General features: G+C 46.5%; 2 protein-coding genes across 2 annotated transcripts in view; both read left to right on the forward strand.

Moving 5' to 3' along the window:
• RFX8 (regulatory factor X8) overlaps positions 1–7,773 on the forward strand; it is a 29,965-nt gene extending 22,192 nt beyond the window's left edge. The window contains exon 15 of the mRNA XM_088667662.1: positions 7,546–7,773. Coding sequence (XP_088523788.1) covers positions 7,546–7,716 — 171 coding nt within the window. The 3' untranslated portion in view covers positions 7,717–7,773. The remainder of the gene's footprint in view (positions 1–7,545) is intronic.
• A 1,890-nt stretch (positions 7,774–9,663) lies between these two features.
• Positions 9,664–24,894, forward strand: CREG2 (cellular repressor of E1A stimulated genes 2). Its single transcript, XM_035116702.3, has 4 exons — positions 9,664–10,192; positions 14,851–15,020; positions 22,518–22,631; positions 24,734–24,894. The coding sequence occupies exons 1-4, from the start codon at positions 9,719–9,721 to the stop codon at positions 24,879–24,881; spliced, it is 906 nt and encodes a 301-aa protein (XP_034972593.1). The 5' UTR covers positions 9,664–9,718; the 3' UTR covers positions 24,882–24,894.
• The last annotated feature ends 1,041 nt before the right edge of the window (positions 24,895–25,935 follow it).

Consider the following 25,935-nt stretch of genomic DNA (forward strand, 5'->3'; position numbering starts at 1 on the left):
AGTGCATTGCAGTACTCCAAGCGGGAGATAACTAGAGCATGCACCACTCTGGTGAGACAGTCTGCAGGCAGGTAGGGTCTCAGCCTGTGTACCAGATGGAGCTGATAGACAGCTGCCCCGGACACAGAATTGACCTGTGCCTCCATAGACAGCTGTGAGTCCAAAAGGACTCCCAGGCTGCGCACCTGGTCCTTCAGGGGCACAGTTACCCCATTCAGGACCAGGGAGTCCTCCACACCTGCCCGCCTCCTGTACCCCACAAACAGTATTTCTGTCTTGTCAGGATTCAACTTCAATCTGTTAGCCGCCATCCATCCTCCCAACTGCCTCCAGGCACTCACACAGGACCTTCACCACCTTCACTGGTTCTGATTTGAAAGAGAGGTAGAGCTGGGTATCGTCCGCATACTGATGAACACCCAGCCCAAACCCCCTGATGATCTCTCCCAGCGGCTGCATGTAGATATTAAAAAGCATGGGGGAGAGGACAGAACCCTGAGGCACCCCACAGGTGAGAGCCCAGGGGTCTGAACACTCATCCCCCACCACCACTTTCTGAACATGGCCCTGGAGGAAGGAGCGGAACCACTGTATGGCAGTGCCCCCAGCTCCCAGCCCCTCTAGACGGTCCAGAAGAATGTTATGGTCGATGGTGTCAAAAGCTGCTGAGAGATCCAGCAGAACTAGTAAACAGCTCTCACCTTTGCCCCTAGCCCGCCAGAGACCATCAACCAGTGCGACCAAGGCACTTTCAGTTCTGAAATATACTCGGAGTCGAGAGTGAATTTCATGCTCTTTATTCAGCTCATATTCATCAAGGAGAAGAAGAGAAGACGAATGGCTCTTTTCCCAAAACCCTCTGCTTATATACATTATTTACACAATGGGCCTTGCGTGATTGGCTACTTCAGGGCTACACCTGTGGGCCAATTATATTGTGGATTGACTTCTGCCTGCAGCCTGATTGGCTGCTCCTACAGGCCAATCAGGTAGCAGATTCACTTCTGCCAGCCGCCTGATTGGCTGCTCCAGCAGGCCAATCAGGTTGCGGATTCACTTCCACCTGGAGTTGGATTGGGTAGCTCCCGCTGATTCTGAATCCTATTGTTCTGATTGACTTCTGCCTGCAGCCTGATTGGCTGCTCCTACAGGCCAATCAGGTAGCAGATTCACTTCTGCCAGCCGCCTGATTGGCTGCTCCAGCAGGCCAATCAGGTTGCGGATTCACTTCCACCTGGAGTTGGATTGGGTAGCTCCCGCTGATTCTGAATCCTATTGTTCTAGGATTCAGCTCAGTACATAACACCCCTCCCCTCTAAGTTCCAGTCCTGCCCGGGAAGTTGCATTCGTAGTCCCCAAGGTCTGCTGGCCGCCTCCGTGTGCGTTGTGGCCTGGGGTGTTCCTTGGTCAGGGGTTCTGGTTCTGGCTCGTGTTCCGAGGCTGCTGGCTGTGCCGGGGCTGTCTGGTCTGGCGCCACTGAACCACTAGGTTGTGACTCTGGTTCCGGTGTCCTTCCAGCCTCGGGGCGCCCCTCTGTGCCTACTGCTTCTGCTTCCCCTGCCCACCCCTCTCGCTCTACAGGCCTCACTGCCCTGCTGTCCCCTTGGGACCCCTCTGTCCCGCTCTCCTCCCGGGTTCCTCCTGGGAATCGTCGCCGTAGCTGGTCGCAGTGGCGGCGCCAACATTGCCCCCCTTCCGTTAGTACCTCGTACGACACGGGACCGGTCACCTTGGTGACTGTGGCGGGTACCCATGCTGGGCCTGCCCCAAAATTCTTTGCATACACTGGGTCCTGGGCCACAAATGTCCGGGGGTTCCTGCCTTTCCCCACCACTACCTCATCCTGAGCTCTGTCGGGGTGAAGTCGGTCCAGTCTAGTTGCAAGGCGCCGGCCCATGAGTAGTTCAGCTGGGCTCCGGCCCGTCGTTGTGCTTGGGGTGCTGTGCTGTGCTAGAAGAAATGCGGCAAGGCGGTATTCCCAGTCCCCTTGTGTTATGCGGCGGAGGCTGTCCTTGGTGGTCCGCACCATGCGCTCCGCTTGGCCATTGGTGGCAGGGTGGAATGGTGCTGAGCGGATGTGGCGGATGGCGTTCTGCGCTGTGAAGGTCTGGAACTCCTCTGACGTGAATGCGGTTCCATTGTCCGAGACGAGGGTGTCAGGGAGCCCGTGGGTTGCAAACAGCTTACGTAGTACCCGGATGGCTGCCGCCGTAGAAGTGGACGGTACCAGTGCGACCTCCAGCCATTTGGTGTAGGAATCCACCACTATGAAGAATGTTTTTCCCTGGAAGGGGCCAGCGAAGTCCACGTGCAAGCGTGACCATGGATGTCGGGCGGACTCCCAGGGCTGGACTGGGGCCCTTGGGGGATCCGGGCGGGATTCTTGGCAGGTCTGGCAGTGTTGGACCCAGGCCTCTATCTCTCTGTCAATCCCCGGCCACCACACATAACTCCTGGCAAGGGCCTTCATCCTCACTACCCCTGGGTGTGTCTCGTGTAGGGCTGTGAAGACCCTTTTGCGGAGGGGCTGGGGAACAACAACCCTGCTTCCCCATAACAGGCACCCCTTGTGGGCCGACAGTTCATGTTTGCGGTTTGTGTAGCCAGCGAATTCTGGCCCGGGGCTGCTGCTGGGCCATCCTCGCCACACCCAGTCCAGGACCCGGGAGATGACCCTATCTTTTGTGGAATGGTGCGCAACTTCTTGTGCCTGAATGGGTCGGTCGGGAAGCAGCTCCAGGGTCATAACCTCTTGCGCAGGTGCTGGGTCGGGGCCTGTTTCTGGTAGTGGTAGCCTGCTGAGTGCGTCTGCGTGGCCCATCGCCTTCCCAGGGCGGTGGATTAGTGCATACTGGTAGCCGGCAAGGAAAATTGACCACCTGAGGACACGTGGAGACAACACTTGGGGGGTCTGCTTCTCGGGGGCAAACAGGCCAAGCAACGGCTTGTGGTCAGTCACTATGGTAAAGGGCCGCCCGTACAAGAAATCATGGAATTTTTTTACGCCCTTCACGATTGCCAGACCCTCCTTGTCAATCTGTGAGTAGTTTCGTTCGGCTGCAGCAAGCGTCTGGGAGAAGTATGCCACCGGCACCTCTCTTCCATCCGGGAGTTGGTGTCCCAGGACAGCGCCGATGCCATAGGGAGAGGCGTCGCATGCCAGCACCACTGGCAGCCTCTCGTCGAAGTGTGCCAAGACCGAGTTCGAGACGAGCAAGTCCTTGACTGCCTGGAATGCGGCCCTTTGTCGCTGGCCCCACACCCAAGGGGCCCTTTTATCTAGGAGTCTGTGTAGGGGCTCCGCTACCGCTGCCTTATGGGGAAGGAAGGCATGGTAAAAGTTCAATAGTCCCAAGAATGACTGAAGTTCGGGCTTGCTCTTGGGCGCTGGGGCCTCACAAATGGCCCGTACCTTGTCACCGGTTGGATGGACCCCTTCTGCGTCCACCTTAAATCCCAGAAAGTCCACCTGCGGCACTCCCAGTAAACACTTTTCCCGCTTCACCTTGAGGCCCGCCGTCTGGAAACGGTGCAGGACGGAGCGGAGGCGGTCCTCAAATTCCTCTGGTGTGGGCCCGGCGATCAGTACATCATCGAAGAAGGGGGTGACGCCAGGAATCCCTTTAAGGAGAGAGTCCATTAGATTCTGGAATATGCCTGGTGCCACGCTAACGCCAAATTGCAGCCGCTTTACTCTGAATGCCCCTCTGTGCGTCACAATCGTCTGAGCCTCTGCTGTGGCTTCGTCCACAGGCAACTGTTGATACGCTTGGGCCAAGTCCAGTTTGCCAAAGATTTTTGACCCAGCCAGGGTGGCGAGGACATGGCTGACCACTGGCACTGGGTATGCATGGGCCGTGAGAGCCTTGTTTATGGTGCATTTGTAGTCTGCACAGATGCGGACCGAACCGTTAGGCTTGACGGGTGTGACAATTGGAGTTTCCCAGGGGGCGTTGGGCACCGGCTCCAGCACTCCTTGCTCCACGAGCCGGTCCAATTCCTCGTCTATGCGGGGTTTCAGGGCGAACGGGACCCGGCGGGCCTTGTGCCTGATGGGTCGTACAGCGGGGTCTAGCTGTAGGGCAATGGGGGGTCCTGTATATCGTCCCAATGCCCCATCGAAAACCCCTGGAAACTCTTTGCATATGGCGTCCACGTCCACTTGTAAGCTAGTGCGGTTCACCCCAGTAACGGCTAGCCCCAGAGGTCCAAACCATGCCAGTCCCAGTAAGCTAACGTAGGGGCCCTTAACTACCAGCAAGTCCAATTGTTGCTTTCGCCCTCGATATTGCACCCTGAAGGTCCCCACCCCCATTGTAGGGACCTTACGTTTCTGGAAGTCCCGGAGGGTGAATGGGGCCGGCCTTAGTTTGGGACCCCCATTAGGGCACAGTTCCCTTAATGTTCGGGCCGAGATTATGGATAGAGTTGAACCCGTGTCCAGCTCCATGCGGCATGGGGCTCCCTCTATCTGTACCTCTATATAAATTTTCTCTGTGCTGGGATGGGGCAACTGGAATACCTGGTAGTCCGTGATCTCCGTCGAGTTGCCTTGGTGCATGGTGCCGTGTGACCTGGGGCTCCTGGGTCGGTCATCTGATGCTTGTCGACGGGTGAGTCGAGCCCGACACACCCGGGCGATGTGTCCCAATTTTCTGCACTGCCTGCACTCTGCGTTGCGGAAACGACAGGTCCTCCTCTCGTGGTTCTCCCCGCAGCTTGCACAGTTCCCTCCTTCTCGTCGAGGCTGCTGTGGTGTGTGTGCTGCTTGAGTGCGCCGCTGTACTCGGTGTACTTCCTCCCTGTCAGATTCGGATTCGTCGGTGAGGTCTTCGTGGTAGACCCTCGGTTGGGATGGCGGGGCCGGTCGTGCCTCTTGCGTTGACCTCTCGGCGGCTTCGGTTGCCAGGGCTTCCTCCAGAGCAATCTGGAACGTGAGGTCTTTTTTGGCGTAGAGGCGTCGTTGCAACATCTCATCCCTCAGGCCACCGACGAGGCGGTCACGAAGCATGTTCTCCAACTCTGAGAAGTTGCATAACCGGGCGGCTTGGCGGAGGGAGGTCACAAACCCAGTTATGGTTTCCCCCGGGGCTTGCCGCTTTGCGTAGAAGGCATTTCGGCAAGCTACCACCGAGGGCTGTGGTGAAAAGTGCTCCTTCAGCCGTTCCATTATTGTTTTGTAAGAGACGGTAGCGACATCTCTAGGTGCAAGGAGAGCCCGGGCGATTTCAAACGTCTCCTCTCCACAGACGCTGAAGAATGTCGCCCTCTTCATGGCATCGTTGGTGACTTCTTTCGCTTGCAGGAGGAAGTTGAAACGGGCGGCGTACCCTTCCCAGTCTCCTGATGCTGGTTTGAATGGCAAGAAGCTGCTGTCGGTTGCCATTCTGGGTTCCTTGGGTCCTGGAGCTGAAGCCTGGATGCACGGTGCGATGCAGCGGTGCTGCGGTGCAGTGCGTGGTGGCGGTCAGCTCATCAGGATCCCACCTTCGTCGCCAGTGAAATATACTCGGAGTCGAGAGTGAATTTCATGCTCTTTATTCAGCTCATATTCATCAAGGAGAAGAAGAGAAGACGAATGGCTCTTTTCCCAAAACCCTCTGCTTATATACATTATTTACACAATGGGCCTTGCGTGATTGGCTACTTCAGGGCTACACCTGTGGGCCAATTATATTGTGGATTGACTTCTGCCTGCAGCCTGATTGGCTGCTCCTACAGGCCAATCAGGTAGCAGATTCACTTCTGCCAGCCGCCTGATTGGCTGCTCCAGCAGGCCAATCAGGTTGCGGATTCACTTCCACCTGGAGTTGGATTGGGTAGCTCCCGCTGATTCTGAATCCTATTGTTCTAGGATTCAGCTCAGTACATAACAAGTTCCATGATGAGGCCTGAATCCTGACTGGAAGGGATCCAAATGGTCTGCTTCTTCCAGGCGTGCCTGGAGATGTTCTGCAACCACTCACTCAATCACCTTGCCCAAGAATGGAAGATTTGAGATTGGGCGATAGCCATATAGGCCGCATCTAAAGATGGTTTTTTAAGAAGCAGTTTAATAACCGCCTCTTTCAGTGGGTCTGGGAAGGCTCCCTCGTAGAGAGAAGCATTCACCAACCCGTGAAGCCCATCGCCTAGCCCTTCCCGGCTACCTTTTATAAGCCAGGATGGGCAAGGATCAAGGAGACAGGTGGTTGGTTTCACTCGTCCAAGCAGCCTGTCCACATCCTTGGAGGTAACAGATTGGAATTGATCCCACGCAACTTGACTAGACAGAACTCTAGCACTCCCCCGCCCTGGCTCTGCTCCCATGGTGGAGTCTACCTCTTCCCGAATCTGAGCGACTTTATCTGCAAAAAAAACTTTGCAAAATTGTTGCAGGAGATCTTGGGGTCTTTACAAGGCCCCGATGGTAAAGGTGGTTCCGTTAAATTGCAAGCTGCAAATCTCCTGCTACTATTTTCTGCAGATGCAATAGAGGCAGTGAAGAAAGTCTTCTTCGCCATCGCTAATGCCACTTGGCAGGCTCAACATTGAGCTCTAACCCGTGTCCGGTCAGCTTCAGAATGAGTTATCCGCCACCGGCGCTCTAGCCGTCTCAGTGATTGTTTCATTGCCCTCAGATCCGTGGAAAACCCTCCATGCAATCGGAGAGGGCGCTTCGGAGCCAAATAGTCAATATCCCTGGTTAACTCCACATTCCAGCGGGCCACCAGGGAATTGGCTGAAAGGCCATCAACATGGGATGAAGCATCCCCTACCACTCTCTGGAAACCAAAAGGTATTCCCAGCAGCTATGATCAAGAGTAGGTGAATTTCATTTCAGCTTTGAAGTAGGCCACCCTGGTAGGCTTTATACCAGACCATGAGGAACTTCTGGGGTTCCATCATCCCTGGTCATTGACCATGCTGGCTGGGGATGTTGGGAGTTGATGTCCAAAAAACATCTGGCATGCCACAGGTTTCCCTGGATTCAAGTATTCAGATTACTACTTTCAGCCAAGAAATCATTCTATCTGCTACAGTCCTTTGGAGGCTTCTGACTATGTTGAAAGTTCTGAAAGTTCCCCAGCTTTTATAAGCAGCCAAAAGGCTGGTTTCAGGAGGACTAAGACATACTGCCCCACTGCTCTTGGGTGTTATCTGCCTTGCTTTTGCTCTGGACACTTCCATTTCAAAGTTTTTCAGAGGAGAAAGAGAGAGAATAAACAGAATTGTGTTTATGGGTTCGTCCAGACTTCCTTTCGTGCTGCGACAGGTCTGTGTTTTAAAGCTCAGTGTCTAAGCCGTAGAAAACCAGAAATGCCTTTTTTTCTGATTCAGCATTAATGAATGGAAAGTGCCACTGGGGAAAGCGGCAGAGCGAAAAAAGGCGCACTTGGACGCAGAGCTTTAAAACAGTGACCTGTGCCTACTGTGAGCACAGGAGAAAGGTAAGTGATGGTAAGCCCCGAGTCAAAGGAAGACCACAATCCTGTCTTCCCACAGCAATGATAGTGATATTGCATCTTCCTTCCTTCCTTCCTTCCTTTCTTTTTTAATGTGCAGCTTATCCAGGTAGTTCTGGAAGACAAAGCATCTAAATGTTCGATTAAAGTGAATCTTCCTGTTGGACAGGAAGCACTTGTTACTCTAAAAGATGGGCAGAAATTTATCATTCATACCTCTGACCTCCAAGAAGACTGCAGCAGTGCTTGGGAGGAAATGAAACAGATCTGAAAGACTGTTTGACGACCATCTGAACACACAAAAAAGTGTTTTGTACATAGTTGATTTGAACATAGATTTCGCACAGCCTCGGTGTATATTCTGTGGAAGTAAGTAGTTTTTGTGAAGAGCATGCATGCATTTTTAAAATTGTGCTATTTTTCTGATGTATTTTAGCTGCCTAGCATGCATACCGGTAGTTCATGAAATTTCCCCCTCCTTGATGTCTTGCATTCTATAGCTGTCATAGGAAGTAACACTAACAATTTTGTTAAATGTGGTAAATAAATTTCAGGTGACATTTCCACTTCAGTTGCAACTGTAATGCTGAAGGATGCAAACCAGTGACAATATGTATTGGTTGAGCCCGATAATGTTAATACATACAGCACCATGACTGTACATGGCATTTGACAGTATAAACGATTCCTCCCACCCACTCTCACAAGAAACCCTGTTCCATGGAGCTTGCAATCTAAAGTTTAATAGCAAGGAAAGGCATTCCGCCAATACAAATAGTCCCAGAATTATGCCTTCTGTACCTAAGGCTACCAAGTGTGGTTCATGTTCCTGCAGGTGTCTGAATTTTGAAAAGTCTCTTAGAATTTTGAAGTGTCAGGCATAGCTCTAGTGGCTTTAGCCCAAACGTAGCAGAGTTTTCCTGCACAGCGCAGAAGCTAGTTGAGGTGGAAATGACTACTCGGCTAGACGCAGAATAACTATTTACAGGATTTATTAAAAGAAAATAAAACCAGCAGAGTTTCTGCATACAAAGCAAAGCAAAATAAATCCTTACTCACTCTCTCTCTCTCTCTCGAACCATACGCAGCACTCCTAACACCCACAAGAAACAACTGTGCTAGCATTCCTAGATAACAGAGTTCAGTGCTGGTCATTAACCAATGAGAGAGTTGTTGCCAAGCCAGGCAAACCTTGGCTTTCTGCCAAGAGTAAATTGACACTGCCTTGAGTTAATTGTGTGAAGCAAGAATCTGTAAGGTTCCCATGAGAACCAATTATTAGAAACCAAACAAAGTCCTACTACAAATCCTGTTTATGTAGAATGTTCCAAAGCCCAGCAGTTTAGGGACAGCGTTTTAATCTGAGAGAACTGTCTTTCCAAGGTGGCAGTCAGGACTTAATTTGAACCAGAAAGCCCTGGTACTTTTTAAAGTCCTGGAGCAGGTAAAGAAGTAATAAAATAGATGTCTGTGCACAGTTCACTGCAGAGTAGCCACACATCAGGGATTAAAAAACAGGGGTCCCAAAATCAAAGCATGTGTGGCTTCCAAGCAGACTCAAGTCCTGGTATTATTATTTTTTCTTAGATGTCAACTGCTACCTGCAGCCCTCAGATAGGGTTGAAGGGTAGTTCCTTTGACACCAGTGATGCCATTCCAAAGTGAATACTGTAGAAATTGGAGTTCTTGGTGCAATCAGAAAATCAAATGAAAAGGTTCCAAGAACTCGGGCCAGGAAGGTGATTAATTATGAATTCTTCAAACTGTTTTTTGCTTAAGGTAATGAAACAAATTCCAGTTGAAATGATTTTCAAATCCAGGACAACGCCCTGTTTCTTTATGAGCTATAGTTTCATGGTCAAAGTGTACCAATTGTGTTTGCCTCAATTGGTACACTTTGACCATGAAACTATAGCTGATGAAGAATAAATGAAACAGGGCCTTGTCCTGGATTTGAAAATCATTTCAACTGGAATTTGTTACATTCCAAAGTGAATGGTAAGCCCTGAGTCTTAAAAATGTAAGAAATAGTAACGCGGAGGATGCTTAAGGGCGGGATGCGGAGTCTCTCACCACACAGCAAACAAGAGAATTCCGATTATCCCCTGCTGCTGGCGATTTGCCAGCTGAGGCATTTTTCTCAGGCCAGCCGCTCTCCTCCGCCTCAAGGGGCCGCTGCTCTCGCAGCCAAAAGCTCCCTCTAGACGGCGGGGCTTCTGCGCGTTCGGGGCCGCGGAGCTGGGCGCACGCAGCTCGGGAGGCTCGGCTCCAAAATGCCCGCGTGCTGCTGCTGCCGCCGGACTCCGCCGGTGTCCAGGGCCGCCGCGTGCCCCTGCTGGCTCTCGTGGGTGCTGCTGTGGTGCAGCTTGGCCTTGGCCCCGGCCGGCGGCTACGTGATCGTGAACTCGGTGTCGTGGTCCGTCACCAACGAGGTGGAGGAAGAGCTGCACAGCTCCTCGAACGAGGAGGTTCTCCCCGCGCTCCTGGAAGACACCACGGCCATCTGGAAGCAGAGCTACCCGGCCTCGGTGTACAAAGAGGAGGAGGAGGAGGACATGAGGTCCAGGCTGGGGGAGGCGAGGCCGAAGCAGAACTCGTCCCCTTCCCGCATGTTTTCCTACAGGAGAGCGAGCCCCAAAGGGGGAACGGAGAGCCTCGCGCCCCACGAGCAAGCGGCCAGGGCGGCCCGGTCCCTGATCCATTCCAGCAACTGGGGATTCCTGGCCACGAGATCCGCTCATGAAAAGGTACCACGCCTCTGCTAGAAACCTTATATATATAAAAAGCTTGCAATGCATAGCCACTGTGGCTTACGAAAAAGGGAGGGTTGTTGTTAGCCTCATTTTATGATGCTGCAGTTTTGTATTTCGTTGTGAATGTCCTCCACCATCCTAAGAACTCTTGTTGAAGGATGGTCTGCTAAACGGGAATAATGATGATGATTGCACAGGAATGCTGTTTGGGAAGGGCTGTTTCAATCCAGGCTTCTGTGCACACCCTCCCTCCCAACAGCATCTTGTCACTGCGATAGGCGATTATTCTTGCTCCGTGACAAACCTTTATTATACAGTACTAGTTATATAAATGCTTTTAATGGATTGTTGCTGTCTCACTGGAGTAACTGCAGAGTGGGTGTTGTTGTTGTTGTTGTTGTTGTTGTTGTTGTTTTGTTTTACATCTTTAGGAGCCATTTGCAAGGGGCATCATCTGATTGTTAAAGTAGAGGAGAAGTTTGCATATTTTAACTAAGGATATACAACAGAGGAATTCTGGTGTTGCAAGTCGAGTATTTTTAAAACGATGTAAAAGGTAGTTGAAATGTGGACCAAATTACTAAAAGGTGTATGCTGTGCAAGATTTGTTTACTACAGTGACACTACAGTCTAGTGTAGTGATAAATTTTGAAGCGCAGGAGCTCATCTCCACAGTCCCCACAGCCACACCCCAATGAATACCCAAAAAATGCAAATAACTGTCGATCTATCATTACAACAGCATACATAGCATAAATTTATCAGAATGCCTGCAATCCAATGCATATTTTCCTGGAAGTAAGCACCTATGTTTTACTGCATGGATTTAATTTGTAAAACACCCTGAGCCTAAACAAAAGATCTCCAGTCATCTTAAATGCATCCTTTATTTTTCAGTTAGGCACACACAACCTTACAAAGAAGTGCTAACATATAAACTGCTAGCATGACTCTTCTTGATTGTTTTCCTCATTCTCTGATCCCTCCTCCATGCAAACAAACTTGAAAGCCTCATGATCACTTCAGTCACATCACCCTGATGCTCCAGCAATGCTCCGTTGCATACTGCCTTTTACTGTACCATCATAGGCTTGGCTGGGGGGAGGGGGCAGCTGCTCTCCCCATGATCCACAAATATTACTGAAAAGCATTATAAGTACTCAATTATCTGAGTACAAGTCATCTGTCAGGAGAGTTATTCGCCAGCCTGGCCAGGACACCACCCTGTTATACCTTCTGGGCTTGGCGTGGATTGTGACCCTCACCTTTCCTGAGCCTGCTCCAGCTGAGGAATCACACACCTCCTCCCTGAGGTAACCAGCCCCACCTGGGCTGTGGGTCCTTGCCTGCCTTCCCTCAGAACTGACAGCTGTACGGTAAGTTCTGGAATCCTGAGTTCAGGGGTGGTACATCCCATTTTGCTACTTGAGGCAAAACAGGAATTGCCACCCTGCTCTGCCACACCACCACAACCCATGGGGCACTCCCCACCACTGTGCCACCTGCCGGTGGCACAGCAGCTGTGTCACCACCACCGCTTGTGGAGCAGCATGGGTGCCGATGCCCCGAAAGAGCTTGCCAAGATCTCACCCAGATCTCGTGAGATCCTTTGCTCTCCTTGACATCTTGCAAGACTTTGATGAGATCTCGCAAGATCTTGCAGGAAATCAGCAGCTATCCTGGCACCGCTTCTCTGGCAGAGGTGAGGGCATGGCTCATGAGGTTGCTGCCTCGGGGGCATCCGCTGTCTGAGATAGATACTTCATGCCACTTCATGGGTGGGGTGGCCTTACCTGAGGTCATTATGGGCATGCACACTTGAATCTGTTTACCTGTAAGCACACACTATTTATTTTAATACAAGTTTCTCAATCTCCCAGATTTGCACAAAACAGCAGCCGTCTGTGTGTGCGTTTGTGTGTTGCTCCAAGCCAGGAAACCTGAGATCCATGGGTATTAGTTTACATGTGCATGTATACCTTTTGTGACCTACCATGCTTGCACGAAAGAGTAGTCCAAAAATAAGTGATGCCTCACTCCAAAGTAGGTAAGGATTTGGAGCTGTTTACCTGAAAAGCTGGCTGACGCTTCATTTCCTCCCCCTTTCCTCCCCATCTCCTGTTCCCAAGGGTGTAATATTCTCAATATTACTGAAAACCATTGAAAGTACTCAATTATCTGAGGTTCTGCCTCCCCCAGCTGAAGCCTGCCCCCCCCCAATGCCTGTGATGCCCCAAGGAAAGCTCAACAACTTTGATTTCCTAAAAAGAACTCAACGTTGCATGAAGGACGCAGATTTTCCTATTGAGCTGTGATCTTTCAGGTAGTCTGTGGAACATCTGTAAGAATACAAGTAAACATCGTATGGCATTTAGCACGGAGCACTGCAATTTGCCACAGTAGGCAGAAAAATATTTGAGTGATCCAACAAGACCATCAGCAATTTTCAAGTAGTCTATGAAGGGGAAAGTTTGGGAACCACTGTTCTAAACCACTGGGCCTTTGTGGATAGCAATGGTGGACCGTTTCTAGCAGTGCACTAAATGCGGTTGCAAAAAATAGAAAACGCATGTGGACCACGTTGCACTGAGGATTCTCTATCAAATTTAAAAGCATTTAAAACAGATATTTGTGGAATGCTGCTTCAGTTATGATAGATGTGACTTCCAATATAGCATTCTTCCTAAACTTGGGTGTGAGGAAAGGTTCCCCACAGCACCTAAAAATTGAACTCTTCCTACTGAACTAGGGGTGGTTAACCTATGACAGGCTTCCTCAACCTCGGCCCTCCAGATGTTTTAAGACTACAATTCCCATCATCCCTGACCACTGGCCCTGCTAGCTAGGGATCATGGGAGTTGTAGGCCAAAAACATCTGGAGGGCCGAGGTTGGGGAAGCCTGACCCATGACCTTCCAGACGTTGTTGGAGACCAGCCCACATCAGCCCCAGATGCATGGTCAATATTCAGGGATGATGGGAGTTGTCATACAGCAATATTTGGAAGGCTGCCAGTTAGCCACCCTATGATAATACATTAAGTGCAAACATTATTTGTAACAGCGGGACATCCTTGTTTTACTTTCATGGGATATATTTTAAAGCTCTTGCTTTTGAAATACATTGGTTTATATAAGTAGTTAATGTGAATATTTTCAGTGTCACCGCAGAGAAGGATTTTATATGTAAAAAACAAAATATGCTATTTTCTATCTCCTATTGGGGTCCTCTTCTTATTTTTCTCCCCCTGCATCCCAGTTTTATTCTCCCAGATGAAATTAAACACTTCTAGATTATGTTGGACGCAGTTTAGTGCGTGCTTTAAATATCCCCATTGAAGTCAGTGGCATTTAATTTGCTTAACTTTGGCTCCATCATGCTGGTGTTTTCTTTTTTAACGGGAAACGTGTATATAAGCACCAGCCTTTGCGGTCTCTAGAAGGCGCTGTTAAAGCAACCTTCTCTCTGTGTGACAGTGAAATGCAGCGGGTTAGTTGGTAACAAAAGGTCATTAATGAAATATTAATAAAATATTCCCCATTGTACAATAAGAAGACTGTGCAGCAAAGGTTTGTAATACCATCTTAGGTCTCCGGTAACATGTATTGGACTATAAAGCCTCAGGGATTATAATTTGTTTTCTTGCAAGGTCTTTCGGTAGAAGCGCAGACTTGATGTAGATGAACGGTTGCCTGCAATTATAATACATAGCTCACGATAAATAAATAAAAAGAACAGAAAAAACTTTGGACTTCTGCCCTTTAAAACTGGAGATTTTCTTGCCTCAGAGTGAACTTTAAAGCAGTTCTTTGAAACCTTGATGTAAGTTACAAACAAGCATAATTTGCCATCAGATTTCGAAATAATGGGTTAACCCATTTGCTATGAATTGCATTTTTTTTAATGAACATTGGCAATGTAAGGTTATTATTAATGTATCTCTGAGCAACTGTCAGATTTTTAAAATTATTGATTGCAGTGCATTTTTAATATGAAACGTTTCCTCTTCATTGCTTATGTGGAAGACAAATTGCATTTAGAGATATAAGAAGTAGCACGTTATGTATGAGATGCACACACAAAGGAGTAATTGTTTGCACTGCAAATTTCTATTTTATACCAAATTGTTTTGAAGTATTTGGGGGGGGGGGTTGTGAGCTGCCTTAGGCATTGCACAGTGGAAAAGCAGGATAAAAATCTTCTCTATTTATTTATTAAAACTGACATTCATTACTTTCCCAAGTGAAGCATGTGAGATATAGTTAGGTGAGAATGCTCAGAATTCTCTGTTAGAAATCTCTAGGCAATCTTCACAGACTGACAGTCCTCAAAGCAATATGAATCTTTACAGTATAAATATTCAATTTTAGAAAATCACCGCAAGCCTTACTGATTCATGGAGAAACATCATTTTTTAGTATTAAAGAGGGGGTATTATTATTTGCAGTACAAACACACATTATTTCTGTAAAGTGCCTGGTTTTTATTATTATTATTATTAAATCTGGTTTAACCTGAAAAGGTGAGAAAGCAGCTGAACGATCTACCTGAGGGGTGTGTGTGTGTGTGTGTGTGTGTGTGTGTGTGTTGTCAGTTCTGATCAACAAGACATTTGCAACGCTTTCTAAGCACAACTTGCTTGGAATTTTTCAGATCCGGGGAGCACCGTTTGGGAGTTGCTTATCTATTAGCGATGGCCCCACAGACAATAGCACTGGAATTCCTTTTTTTTATGTGACTCCAAAGGACAACACAGTAGCTGATCTCATGAAAAATTCCGTTGCTTCCCTGACATTGCCAGAGGCAGAAGGAGAGATCTGCAGGTACAATGATGATTCTGAGAGCATTAGGTGGTTGTGTTACATAACATGAAGGCTCTTTTCAGCTTAAATCACAACAAATATGGTGCTGTTTACTCGTTTGCTGAGGGAGATTTACCGTACATTTTCTTGTAGCATGCAGATGTTGGGCTTTCCCAGTGCTCAAGTTGAAATGAGTTGTATTGCTGTTATTTGCTGAGGAAAGGTGTTTTCCAACTCCGGAGTTTGTATATTCTAAGTGTAACCTATCAGATGGTGTCTGGGACATCACTGATGTTAAGTACCAAGACATGTACATCCATACTTATGCCATTTTGTTAACATTTAAGAAATTTGTATGTGTTTGAAGCAGAGCACTTCACTGCTGTCATATTTAAGTGAAGACGTTCTGGTGTAGCCCCAGAGGGACTATATGTTTGATCTCAGAGCAGAGGCTGTTTGTGACATAAAATATACACACGGAGCACCCCGGGGTTGTGTGTGCTGTCATTGGCACAAATTGGGTCCATGCACCCACCTGTCTGGTTTTGGGGCCTGGAGGCAAAGCAAGCTCTGACAAGTACCCAGAAACAGAAGGCAAGAAGCCAAACACATTCTGAGAGCAGCTTGACCATGACCAATTGCTCAGCCTGGGTTTTATAGGACCAGGGCCCTAACTCGCCCATTCCTTCATGTGACAAGTGCTGAGCAGCTTGGGGGACGAGTGACCGTAAAGGGAAGGACTGTCTTGACCCTTTCTCCAGCTGCAGTTTTCCTTCCCCAAGTCATTTCCTCAGCTGCTCTCACCAGACAGTGTGCCAAAGGCATGCTTTCAAGAGCAAACGCACATCTAGAATGCTGTGAGGGAAAAGTGAAAAAGTAGTTGGGAGCGTCAACAGCAGCCAATGGGAAAGTAATGAAGCCCTCCCTTCTCTGCTCAAACACCTCATTTCCCAAAGCTAGATTTCTTTAGAAAAGGCATCCAGGTTATAGTTTGTTCCATGTGCCTGGATCTAGTTGTCATGCCGCCTGATTAGAAACCCAACCTTTTACATATGTATGCATATATATAAAATTTTATTTTTCAATGCACATCTGAAATTGTGTTTATTTATGCCTGGAAACATACAAAGACTCTTTATATCACTAACACGCCGGCTTCTTTGATCTTCTCTTCTGCCTTTCTGCTGAAAAAAAATTGCTTTCACATTTACAGGCTGTTTGGGCAGTTCCTCATGCAAGGACTTCGTAGTAACCCAAGCATACAACATCAATAACTGGAGCTAATCCCTCCTGATTTTGTTGGCATAGTTGAGCCTCGTCTGCTCACTAACAGGTTTCCAGAGCTTATTCAGATTCCACCGTAGGACAGAGGTGCTGGTTTTTCTTCAAGTGGTAATGTCTCACACCAACTTTTTCGACATAACCAGGATGATATAGTTTGTCGAAATTAATTATGTGGTGGTGCCTACCCCCAGCATCACCACGGCCTCCAGGATACTCTGTTTCCTGGTCTTCCTCAGCCTGGAAGGCATCCTTCTGGGCCAGAGTCAAGAGGAAAGAGGAAGTATCTCCCGTGAGTAACCCAACCTGATGGTAGTTGTGGTCAGCTTTGAAAGTGCACATCATGCAACAAGGAGAAATTAGCAGATGAAGAAACAAGCAGATTCAAAACTCTTTAACAATTCCATCTGCAGCATGCAAGTGGATGTGAACTCAGCTAGAAAAGGGAATTCAATCAAGTACAGGCATCACATTTTTAGAAGCCATTGGAATTTTAACTCAGAGCTTTGAAGTGGGGTGTGTGTGTGTGTGTGTGTGTGTGTGTGTGTGTGTGTGTGTGTGAAAGAGAAAGCTCTTTATCGCAAAAGCTGCAGCAGCAAGGAAGTTAACAGTGCCCAGAAGCATATAGCCAAAGATCAAGAGAAGCTTTTCAGATTATGAATTTTGCTTTCAAGTGAGATTTAGTTTGATATCCGTACCACACAGATTAGTAAAGCTAAGACATGCTTACTAGCTCATATCCTTTAAGGGTGTGTTACGATTTATGGGCCACAGAGGATGCATGTAAGGTATGCAGTTGTGCTTTTCAAAACATAAAATGAATGTGATGTGGGTTTCTGATAAATTAGCTGCAGTATTTATCTGTTAATATAGCTTTGCCTTCTGTACTGCTGTGGGTGGTGGAGGGGATTCAAAATATTTGGGATCCTGGTTTGCATCAAGCTGAGTCATGTTTGAAGACAACCATATCATGCCAGCCATTGTTTGTCCACATATGCTGAACTATTTGACAAGGCCTTTGACAAGGAGCCCCATGATATTCTTGTAAAGAAGCTGGTAAAATGCGGGCTAGACAATGCTACTATTCAGTGGATTTGTAACTGGCTGACTGACCAAACCCAAAGGGTGCTCATCAATGGCTCCTCCTCATCCTGGAGAGTAGTGACTAGTGGGGTGCCACAGGGTTCTGTCTTGGGCCCAGTCTTATTCAACATTTTTATCAATGACTTGGATGATGTGCTTGAGGGCATCCTGAGCAAGTTTGCAGACGACACCAAATTGGGAGGGGTGGCCAATACCCCAGAGGACAGGATCACACTTCAAAATGCAGCCCACAGGCTTCAAAAGCAAACAAGATGAATTTTAACAAGGAGAAATGTAAAGTACTACACTTGGGCAAAAAAAATGAAAGGCACAAATACAGGATGGAAGACACCTGGCCTGAGAGCAGTACATGTGAAAAGGATCTAGGAGTCTTGGTAGACCACAAACTTGACGTGAGTCAACAGTGTGATGCAGCAGCTAAAAAAGCCAATGCAATTCTGGGCTGCATCAATAGGAGTATAGCATCTAGATCAAGGGAAGTAATAGTACCACTGTATTCTGCTCTGGTCAGACCTCACCTGGAGTACTGTGTCCAGTTCTGGGCACCACAGTTCAAGAAGGATACAGACAAGCTGGAACGTGTCCAGAAGAGGGCAACCAAAATGGTCAAAGGCTTGGAAACGATGCCTTATGAGGAACGGCTTAGGGAGCTGGGTATGTTTAGCCTGGAGAAGAGAAGGTTAAGGGGGTGATATGATAGCCATGTTCAAATATGTAAAAGGATGTCATATAGAGGAGGGAGAAATATTGTTTTCTGCTGCTCCAGAGAAGCGGACACGGAGCAATGGATTCAAACTCCAAGAAAGAAGATTCCACCTAAACATTAGGAAGAACTTCCTGACAGTAAGAGCTGTTCAGCAGTGGAATTTGCTACCAAGGAGTGTGGTGGAGTCTCCTTCTTTGGAGGTCTTTAAGCAGAGGCTTGACAGGCATATGTCAGGAATGCTTTGATGGTGTTTCCTGCTTGGCAGGGGGTTGGACTGGATGGCTGTTGTGGTCTCTTCCAACTCTATGATTCCATGATTCTATTTCGGAGTGAAGATTGCTTAGCACTTGGTCTGAACCCATAAGAGGCTAAATGGGAAAATAAAAATTGTAGGACAAAAAATTCCACAGAAGTGTTTCAAAAGGCTCAAACTAGGAGCTAATTTCCTATGCTATCAGCATACCTTCCAACATTTCTCTGATGACAATAAGGACGCCCTGTTCAACAACAACAACAATTTTACTATTTCTACCCCGCCCATCTGACTGGCTTGCCCCAGCCACTCTGGGCAGCTTCCAACATATATAAAAACATCACAAAACATTAAACATTAAAAAAGCTTCCCTGTACAGGGCTGCCATCAGATGGCTTGGGTGTCAGTCTGCTGACGAGGGAAATTTGAGCTAGGATACTGAACTAATACACCGTTCTTTAGCCCTACTGTCTTGGGGACTCGTATATAATTATTTGATATAACACTCCAATATTTGATCCTTTTCCTAATCTCTCTGACTGAGCCATTTGTTGGTGACCATGTTTTCCTTTTGCATTGCCAGACTGCTGGTTTTCGACCTGCCTCAAGTCTATGCAAAAGTGGTGTAGAAGAAGGAATTTCAGGTTGTAGCTTGCATGACAATCCATGCCCATCCATTTGCTTGCCTTGTCTATTCCAGGACATCAGTGCAAATTTTGAAACTGAGCTATCATGGCTTCTCCCCCAAAATCCTGGGAATGTCAGCCTTGAGAAGAACCTAATTGTGGGGAGTAGAAGAACATGGCCTAGAAAGGAATGCAGCCCACAGGCTTCAAAAGGCTCCCCACCCTCACATTTTTTAGTACAGATACTATGATATATCCTCGAGTTCGATCCTAGTTCAGAGAAAGAGATTCATGGACCACTTTTATTGGTGCAGCCATCCATGCTGAGGTCTGTTATAGTACACCAGCATAAATAATCTTAGAACGGTTTCATGACAGCTATGAATGATCAGGTGAAACATTCAGTGAAACTCCAGCAGACACTAATAAATTTGATGTTGACAGTACTCTCATGGAGGCACAGACTTTAATAAGCAGGTTGACAGGCTCCTTTCCTGAGTCATTCTCTTTTTTTTTTTTTTTTTCATTAGACAGATCTTTATTGAAAAATAATGTTTTACAAAAAGTTTACAGAAAAAGAGAAAAAAAGAAACATTATCTTTTCATCACCTAAGTAATTAAATACATCAAAGTACTGCCGTTGACTTCCCGTCACCATCTGCAACTTGTCTCTTTTATATTCTTCATGTACTGACATTCCTCATCAAGATCTTGTTATTCTTTTTGTACATAATAAAGCTTATCCTACCAAATTGTCTGAGTATTTATTGCATGACTCATTCCTGAGTCATTCTCAAACTGGGAATTTGGATGAGTGGAAGAATAGGAATAAGTAGGTGGAAAAGAAACACTGCTTTTCAACACGTCCTCCACCTAGAATTGCACAACTGCTTTGTTTGCGTTTCTTCACAATCTGGAATTTATCCAGATGTTTAGGCTGCCGTTTTGTAACCTGAGAGTTAGCCCCCCTGGGACTGAGCAGGACTTACTTCTGAGAAGATACATCTAGGATTACGCTTGGAAACTGGGGGCACTTCCAGACTGTTGCCATTTCAGGTGCAGATTCACAGTTGCATCCCAGCTGCATTCAGGTTGGCAATTAAAGCTGATTTGAAGAGTGTGCACAACAAACCCCCCCCCCCCCCCCGTTGTGATAAGGACAGAGTTGGGGGAAGGCATTGCAAAATGTGGGATAACACTTGCTTGAAGCAATGCTGCGTAACTCCCTCCACCCACCACCTCTGCAAATTCAGAATGCATGCTCAATAAATGGCTAATGTAATCTAACCTCCCTGCAATCAAACTAGGGTGGAAGCACCCTAGTTTAAGCATAAGGACTGTTGTTGTTTTGTTGTTGTTGTTGTTAATTAAATTTCTATACTGCCCTTCATCCGACAATCACAGGGCGGTTTACAATAAAAGCACAAAAATACATAACATAGTAACAAGCAAAAACAATGTCCCCCCGCCCCTCAATGTTCATAAGACCACAGACTGTTGAATTAGCCAAAGACCTGGATAAGATACTCAAACACCTCTTGCATTGCTCCGTGACAGTAGTATCCAACCTGGTGACTCTAGATGCTTTTGGACTACAATCAACCTAAGCCATCAAGGTGATGGAAGATCCAACATCTTTTCAAGGGCACTACAATGGGTTCTAGTGATCTATGAGAATTTAGTACAAGCTTATTTCTCTCCACTGCGCTAAACTAAATGCCGTTCATAAAACAGGCACATTTACAGCTGCCTAAAGAGGTAGAACATAGGAGAAAAACCAGCTATTCTAGACAGACGGAAGCAGTACACTATTATACTTTCTTGTAGGTACGATATGCTAATAGTGAAGTGCTGCGGGAGGTTGAACCTACAGTTTTGGGATGCAGTGCACAAAGCATTTGATCTGGAGAATTTCAGCTGGATGGTACAATAGAGAAACTACTCCAGAATATATGGTTTGTGAATGACAGCTTTTATTGCACACTGACTGCAGCTCCCTAAATCAGATTTGCTAGAGTCATCTTCTTATATGATATAGCGAATACAGTGCAACATGCTTTCAGCGGGGCTTACTCGCAAGAAAGTGTGCCTAGAATGGCAGCCCAAACCAAATATAGTTCAAGTGAGGGGAAATTAATTCCAGTTTCTTATTACTCAGAAATATATTGCTACAAGCAGCTTTTCAAATCTGTAAAGTTAAGGTTGCAGACCTATGCAATTATTCATGTGTAAGTATTATTATTTATTGAATTTATATACCACCTTATACCCGGAGGTCTCAGGGCGGTTTGCAGAATAAAAGCAAAATATAAACACTTTGATTTATGCCTGCATAATAGGCAATAACCTTCCAATACATGTGGGATAAAGGTAAAGGTAAAGGGACCGCTGACCATTAGGTCCAGTCGTGACTGACTCTGGGGTTGCGGCGCTCATCTCGCTTTATTGGCCGAGGTAGCCGGCGTACAGCTTCCAGGTCATGTGGCCAGCATGATTAAGCAGCTTCTGGTGAACCAGAGCAGCGCATGGAAACACTGTTTACCTTCCCACCGGAGGGGGTACTATTTATCTACTTGCACTTTGACGTGCATTCGAACTGCTAGGTTGGCAGGAGCAGGGACCAAACAACGTCGCGGAGATTCGAACTGCCGACCTTCTGATCAGCAAGCCCTAGGCTCTGTGGTTTAACCCACAGCGCCACCCGCGTCCCACAACAATAAATAGAAACTGGTATTAGTTCTACTGAACCTTTTGTAACTTCCTTTGCTTGTATTGCTATATGTTACCCAGTCGTTGATGTTGTTCTTACATAAAGAGCAACAAAAAGTTTAGTATAAATTTGTTATAGTAAGACAGATAACCTGAATCTTTAGGGGATCAACATAGCAATACCTCTTTGTAACAAACATTAATAAAACTATTTTATTTCAGCAAGGGTTCTAATAGTGTTAAAAACAAATGGTTTGTATCCATGCCTTTTTTTTTTTAGAATACAATGCTGGTTATTTTGACATGGGCATCTGTTTGTGTGTCTCAGTGGTTCCCTAATTTTTTTATATAACAGATAATGGATTTTTGTTGAGAATCATTGTCTTCTGTGAGACAGGATATAGACATCTTCATTCGCCCTTATATTATTGCCTCCAACACCCATATCTATATCACTCATATCAGAAATGTGTAATATCTGCCCTTCACAATAAACTGGTACAGCCTGATCCATATTTTGAAGACTGCTTAAGTTTACATATGAAGTTAACATATGTAGATCTGCAGGTACAAATTCTGAAGTGCAGTAACACAACTTTTGAACAAATGGACTGTAGTCCACTAAAGCATATACCAGCCTTCGCCAACCAGGGTGCCCTCCAGAATTTCTGGACTACAATTCCCATCAGCTCTAGGCAGTACAAGCTACTCCTGGCTGGGATTGATGGGAATTGCAGTCCACAAGGAAGGTGCCATGTTAGCAAAGACTGGTTTACGCCATAATAAATTGGTTAATCTTTAAGGTGCCATATAACATAAACACTTTTTTTTGCTTACAGAAAAACAGTCGTTGACCCTGATGATCCACGGTGTGTCAGACTTATTCTTACAGGGCAGGTGGTGATGGTGCCTCTGGAAGAAGTGGAATTTGCCAAGCAAGCATTGTTTTCTAGGTCTGTGTGAATCTAATGTTACTGTGCTAACAGGAGGGGTGGTGGGGTGAAATGTAAAATACAGTCATACCTCGGTTTACGTACGCCTCGGTTTGGGTATTTTCAGTTTAAGTACTCCACGGACCTGTCTGGAACGGATTAATCCACTTTCCATTACTTTCAATGGGAAATTTTGCTTCAGGTTAAGTACGCTTCAGGTTAAGTACGGACTTCTGGAACCAATTACACTCATACCTCGGGTTAAGTACGCTTCAGGTTGAGTACTCCGCGGACCCGTCTGGAACGGATTAATCCACTTTCCATTACTTTCAATGGGAAAGTTCGCTTCAGGTTAAGTATGCTTCAGGTTAAGTACAGACTTCCGGAACCAATTGTGTTTGTAAACCGAGGTACCACTGTAAGGCAATTGGACCAAGAACTGGAGGAATAATACATGAGCATTGTCTCCCATCCCCAGAATGGAACTTCTCCCAAACGCACCTGCTGGCAAGAGCCGAATGTTCATTGAAAACCTGGGTTCCTCCCAGGGACTTTTTAAGCACTTGTAAATCCTTGTCGTCAGTGCTTAACTCTCGTATTTGAAATCCATGGGTTTTAAAGATGCTTTAGCATTGATTGAATAATGTCCAAGGTTAATGTGAGGGAATGCTCGGCAGTACACTAGCTGGCACAACAACACAATCCTACTACACATGTCTGGACACAGAACTAAGTCCTATTGAATTTAGTGGCGCTTACTCCCGGGTAAGTGTAGCTAGTATTGCAGCCCAACAGAGCAACCCAAACACCAGGAAGCCACGGTAATTTATGCCAGGGTAATTTGTGTCCTGTGTAATTTACCCCTATGGCATACTCAGTTCAAGAGTGGGGCTACCGCTAGCTTGAGTCGGTCTGAGCCTGTAAGGAAAAACAATAGAGTTTTACACCACCCTTTTTTACCACTGTAGTTTCCATTGGGTTGCTGGGTCCCATGACTGAGCTGAAAGAGTTTGGAACAGGAGTAAGTCTCCTCCTGCCTTCCCATGACCCACACCACTCCTTTTTCAGGACGCACCCTGGCCTTGGTTCAGCTGAGCGAGGACTTGCGGCATATCTACAGCTGATTAGGGACATTAGCCAGAGAGCCACCTCTTCCAAACGCCACTCATCCTGGCAAACCTTGGGTTTGGATTGTTCCCTTAGTCATACAGTACTTAGTGCTTCCACCTGTCCTGTGCATTAAAAGAATGGGTCTGTGAGGTTTTCTGCTTGTCCCACTGCTTTCCCCAGGCAAACCCACTGTTTGCCGCTGAATTGGAACAAACGCCAGTCCACAGAAAACTTGATTGACATTTGCTCCAATTCAGCAGTAAACAGCAGGTTTTCCCCGGGGCAAAGTAGCAGGAAGGACAAGCGGAAATGCGGGAAGATAAACACACTCCTACATCTCACATTTTTCAGCGGGACTACTCTTAAACATTACAAAGTCTGGATTCATCCCTGAACGTTTAGGGTTTATTGTTGCTTGTGCCATGCACATGTTTGGGCTTAAGTATTTGCTGTCCTAAAGCATAGTACCCGTATATACTCGAGTATAAGCCGACCCGAATATAAGCCGAGGCACCTAATTTTACCTCAAAAAAACTGGGAAAACTTATTGACTCGAGTATAAGCTGAGGGTGGGAAATGAAGCAGCTACTGGTAAATTTCAAAAATAAAAATAAATACCATCCTATGCCTTTCCCAGCTGTCGGCGGCAGGGTGGGGGGAGAAGTGGCGAGGAAGGATTCCTTCCTCGCCGCTTCTCCCTCCCCGCCGCCTTGCACAAAGCAGGCACAGGACGGGGGTTCGGAGAGTCGCAGCACAGCGCTTCTCCACACACCCCCCCCCCCCGGTCCTGTGCCTTTCTCTACTGCCGCCCACCTCACTCGAGTATAAGCCGAGGGTGGCTTTTTCAGCACATTTTGGTGCTGAAAAAGTAGGCTTATACTCGAGTATATACAGTAATTACTGTTAGTGTTGAAACTCACATTATTTCAAAAGAATTCTACGGACCATTGGCTGGAAGAAGCCTTCTGGACCTGCCTTATTCTAACCTGTTTGGCTACCTTTTGTTCTTCCAGGCACCCAGCAATGAGAAAATGGCCTCGCAATTATGAATGGTTCTTTATGAAAATGATCATTGAACATGTCTGGCTTCAGAACTGGTATGGAGGAATTGCCGCCATTGCAGTGGAGGAGTATTTCAAAGCAGTTCCCAGTAAAGCTTGATCAAAATTCCAAATAAGAGGATTCAGTGTTTCATATTTACTTTGGGGGTGGGTGGGGGTGCAACTGTTTTATATTCCATGGTACCGGTTATTTATTTAACAGTATTTTTGTGCAAAGTACTTAAAATGGCTCATTTTCTCTTAAGTGGAATAGGTTGACACAGTATGGGCCTTTGAAATGAAAATGAATGTTAAGGCTGGAGACAGATGATACTAGACTCTTCTTTAAGGTGTTTAAATATTCCTGGATTTTTAAGAACATGTATACCACAGGATGTGCTCATTATAATTTTTGAAACTGGACAAGAATCGCAACCCAAAATGAAATGGCCGGTATGTATAATATGGTGGTTGTATTTCTGCACCTAGTTGTTCACACGAAACTCTAAAGAGCTGCTTAAAGTATGTACAGAATTTTAATTAAGTTGACATTATAGATTCCACCTTCCCTTAGGCACCCATTTGTCTTTAATTATCTTACAAAATGCTATACTCTTAATATGCTTTCAATATGGTTTGGGGACAATTCCGTTTCCTAACATGCTTTTCTGGAAGACTAAAGAAGAAGTCAAGTCTTTAACTTTGCTTTAACCATTCTGATTTTGGCTGCATTCAGATTTAACTGTTGCCTGGTATTGTGAGCATTAGTGTTGGGCTCATGGACACCCCCCTCCCTTCTCTTTCTGCAGTATGAGATTATTAGAAGCTTTTGCTTTGATTTTCAGTGGACAACGATTTGTTGTGTCCGGACCTGGACGTGCTGTGTGCTTAGTGTAGCTATGGTCTATTGAAGCAAGCCAACTGCAAACCATGGTTAATGAACTTGAGTTGTTTCAGTACATCATAGTAACCATGGCTCATAGTTCAGTGGACAGTGCACTGTTTTATTGTTTGGCAGTGACCAGACACTGCTGGTCTTCCCGCTTCCAGGCTGCTTGACATAATAGGATTTTCAAAATGTCCATGTGTTGGGATAAAGCCAAAATGTACTCGTAATTGTAACTTTTGCCCAATAGCTGAAGGGGGAGGATATAGATTTTATTCTTCTCAAGGTG

The sequence above is a fragment of the Zootoca vivipara genome, chromosome 4 (assembly GCF_965207765.1).
Source record: "Zootoca vivipara chromosome 4, rZooViv2.hap1.1, whole genome shotgun sequence".
Taxonomy (NCBI): domain Eukaryota; kingdom Metazoa; phylum Chordata; class Lepidosauria; order Squamata; family Lacertidae; genus Zootoca; species Zootoca vivipara.

Coding starts and splice junctions, on each gene's coding strand:
- CREG2 (XM_035116702.3), top strand. CDS start 9,719: ATGCCCGCGTGCTGCTGCTGCCGCCGGACTCCGCCGGTGTCCAGGGCC. Junction 10,193..14,850: donor CGAGATCCGCTCATGAAAAG/GTACCACGCCTC, acceptor GGAATTTTTCAG/ATCCGGGGAGCACCGTTTGG. Junction 22,632..24,733: donor AAGCAAGCATTGTTTTCTAG/GTCTGTGTGAAT, acceptor TTGTTCTTCCAG/GCACCCAGCAATGAGAAAAT.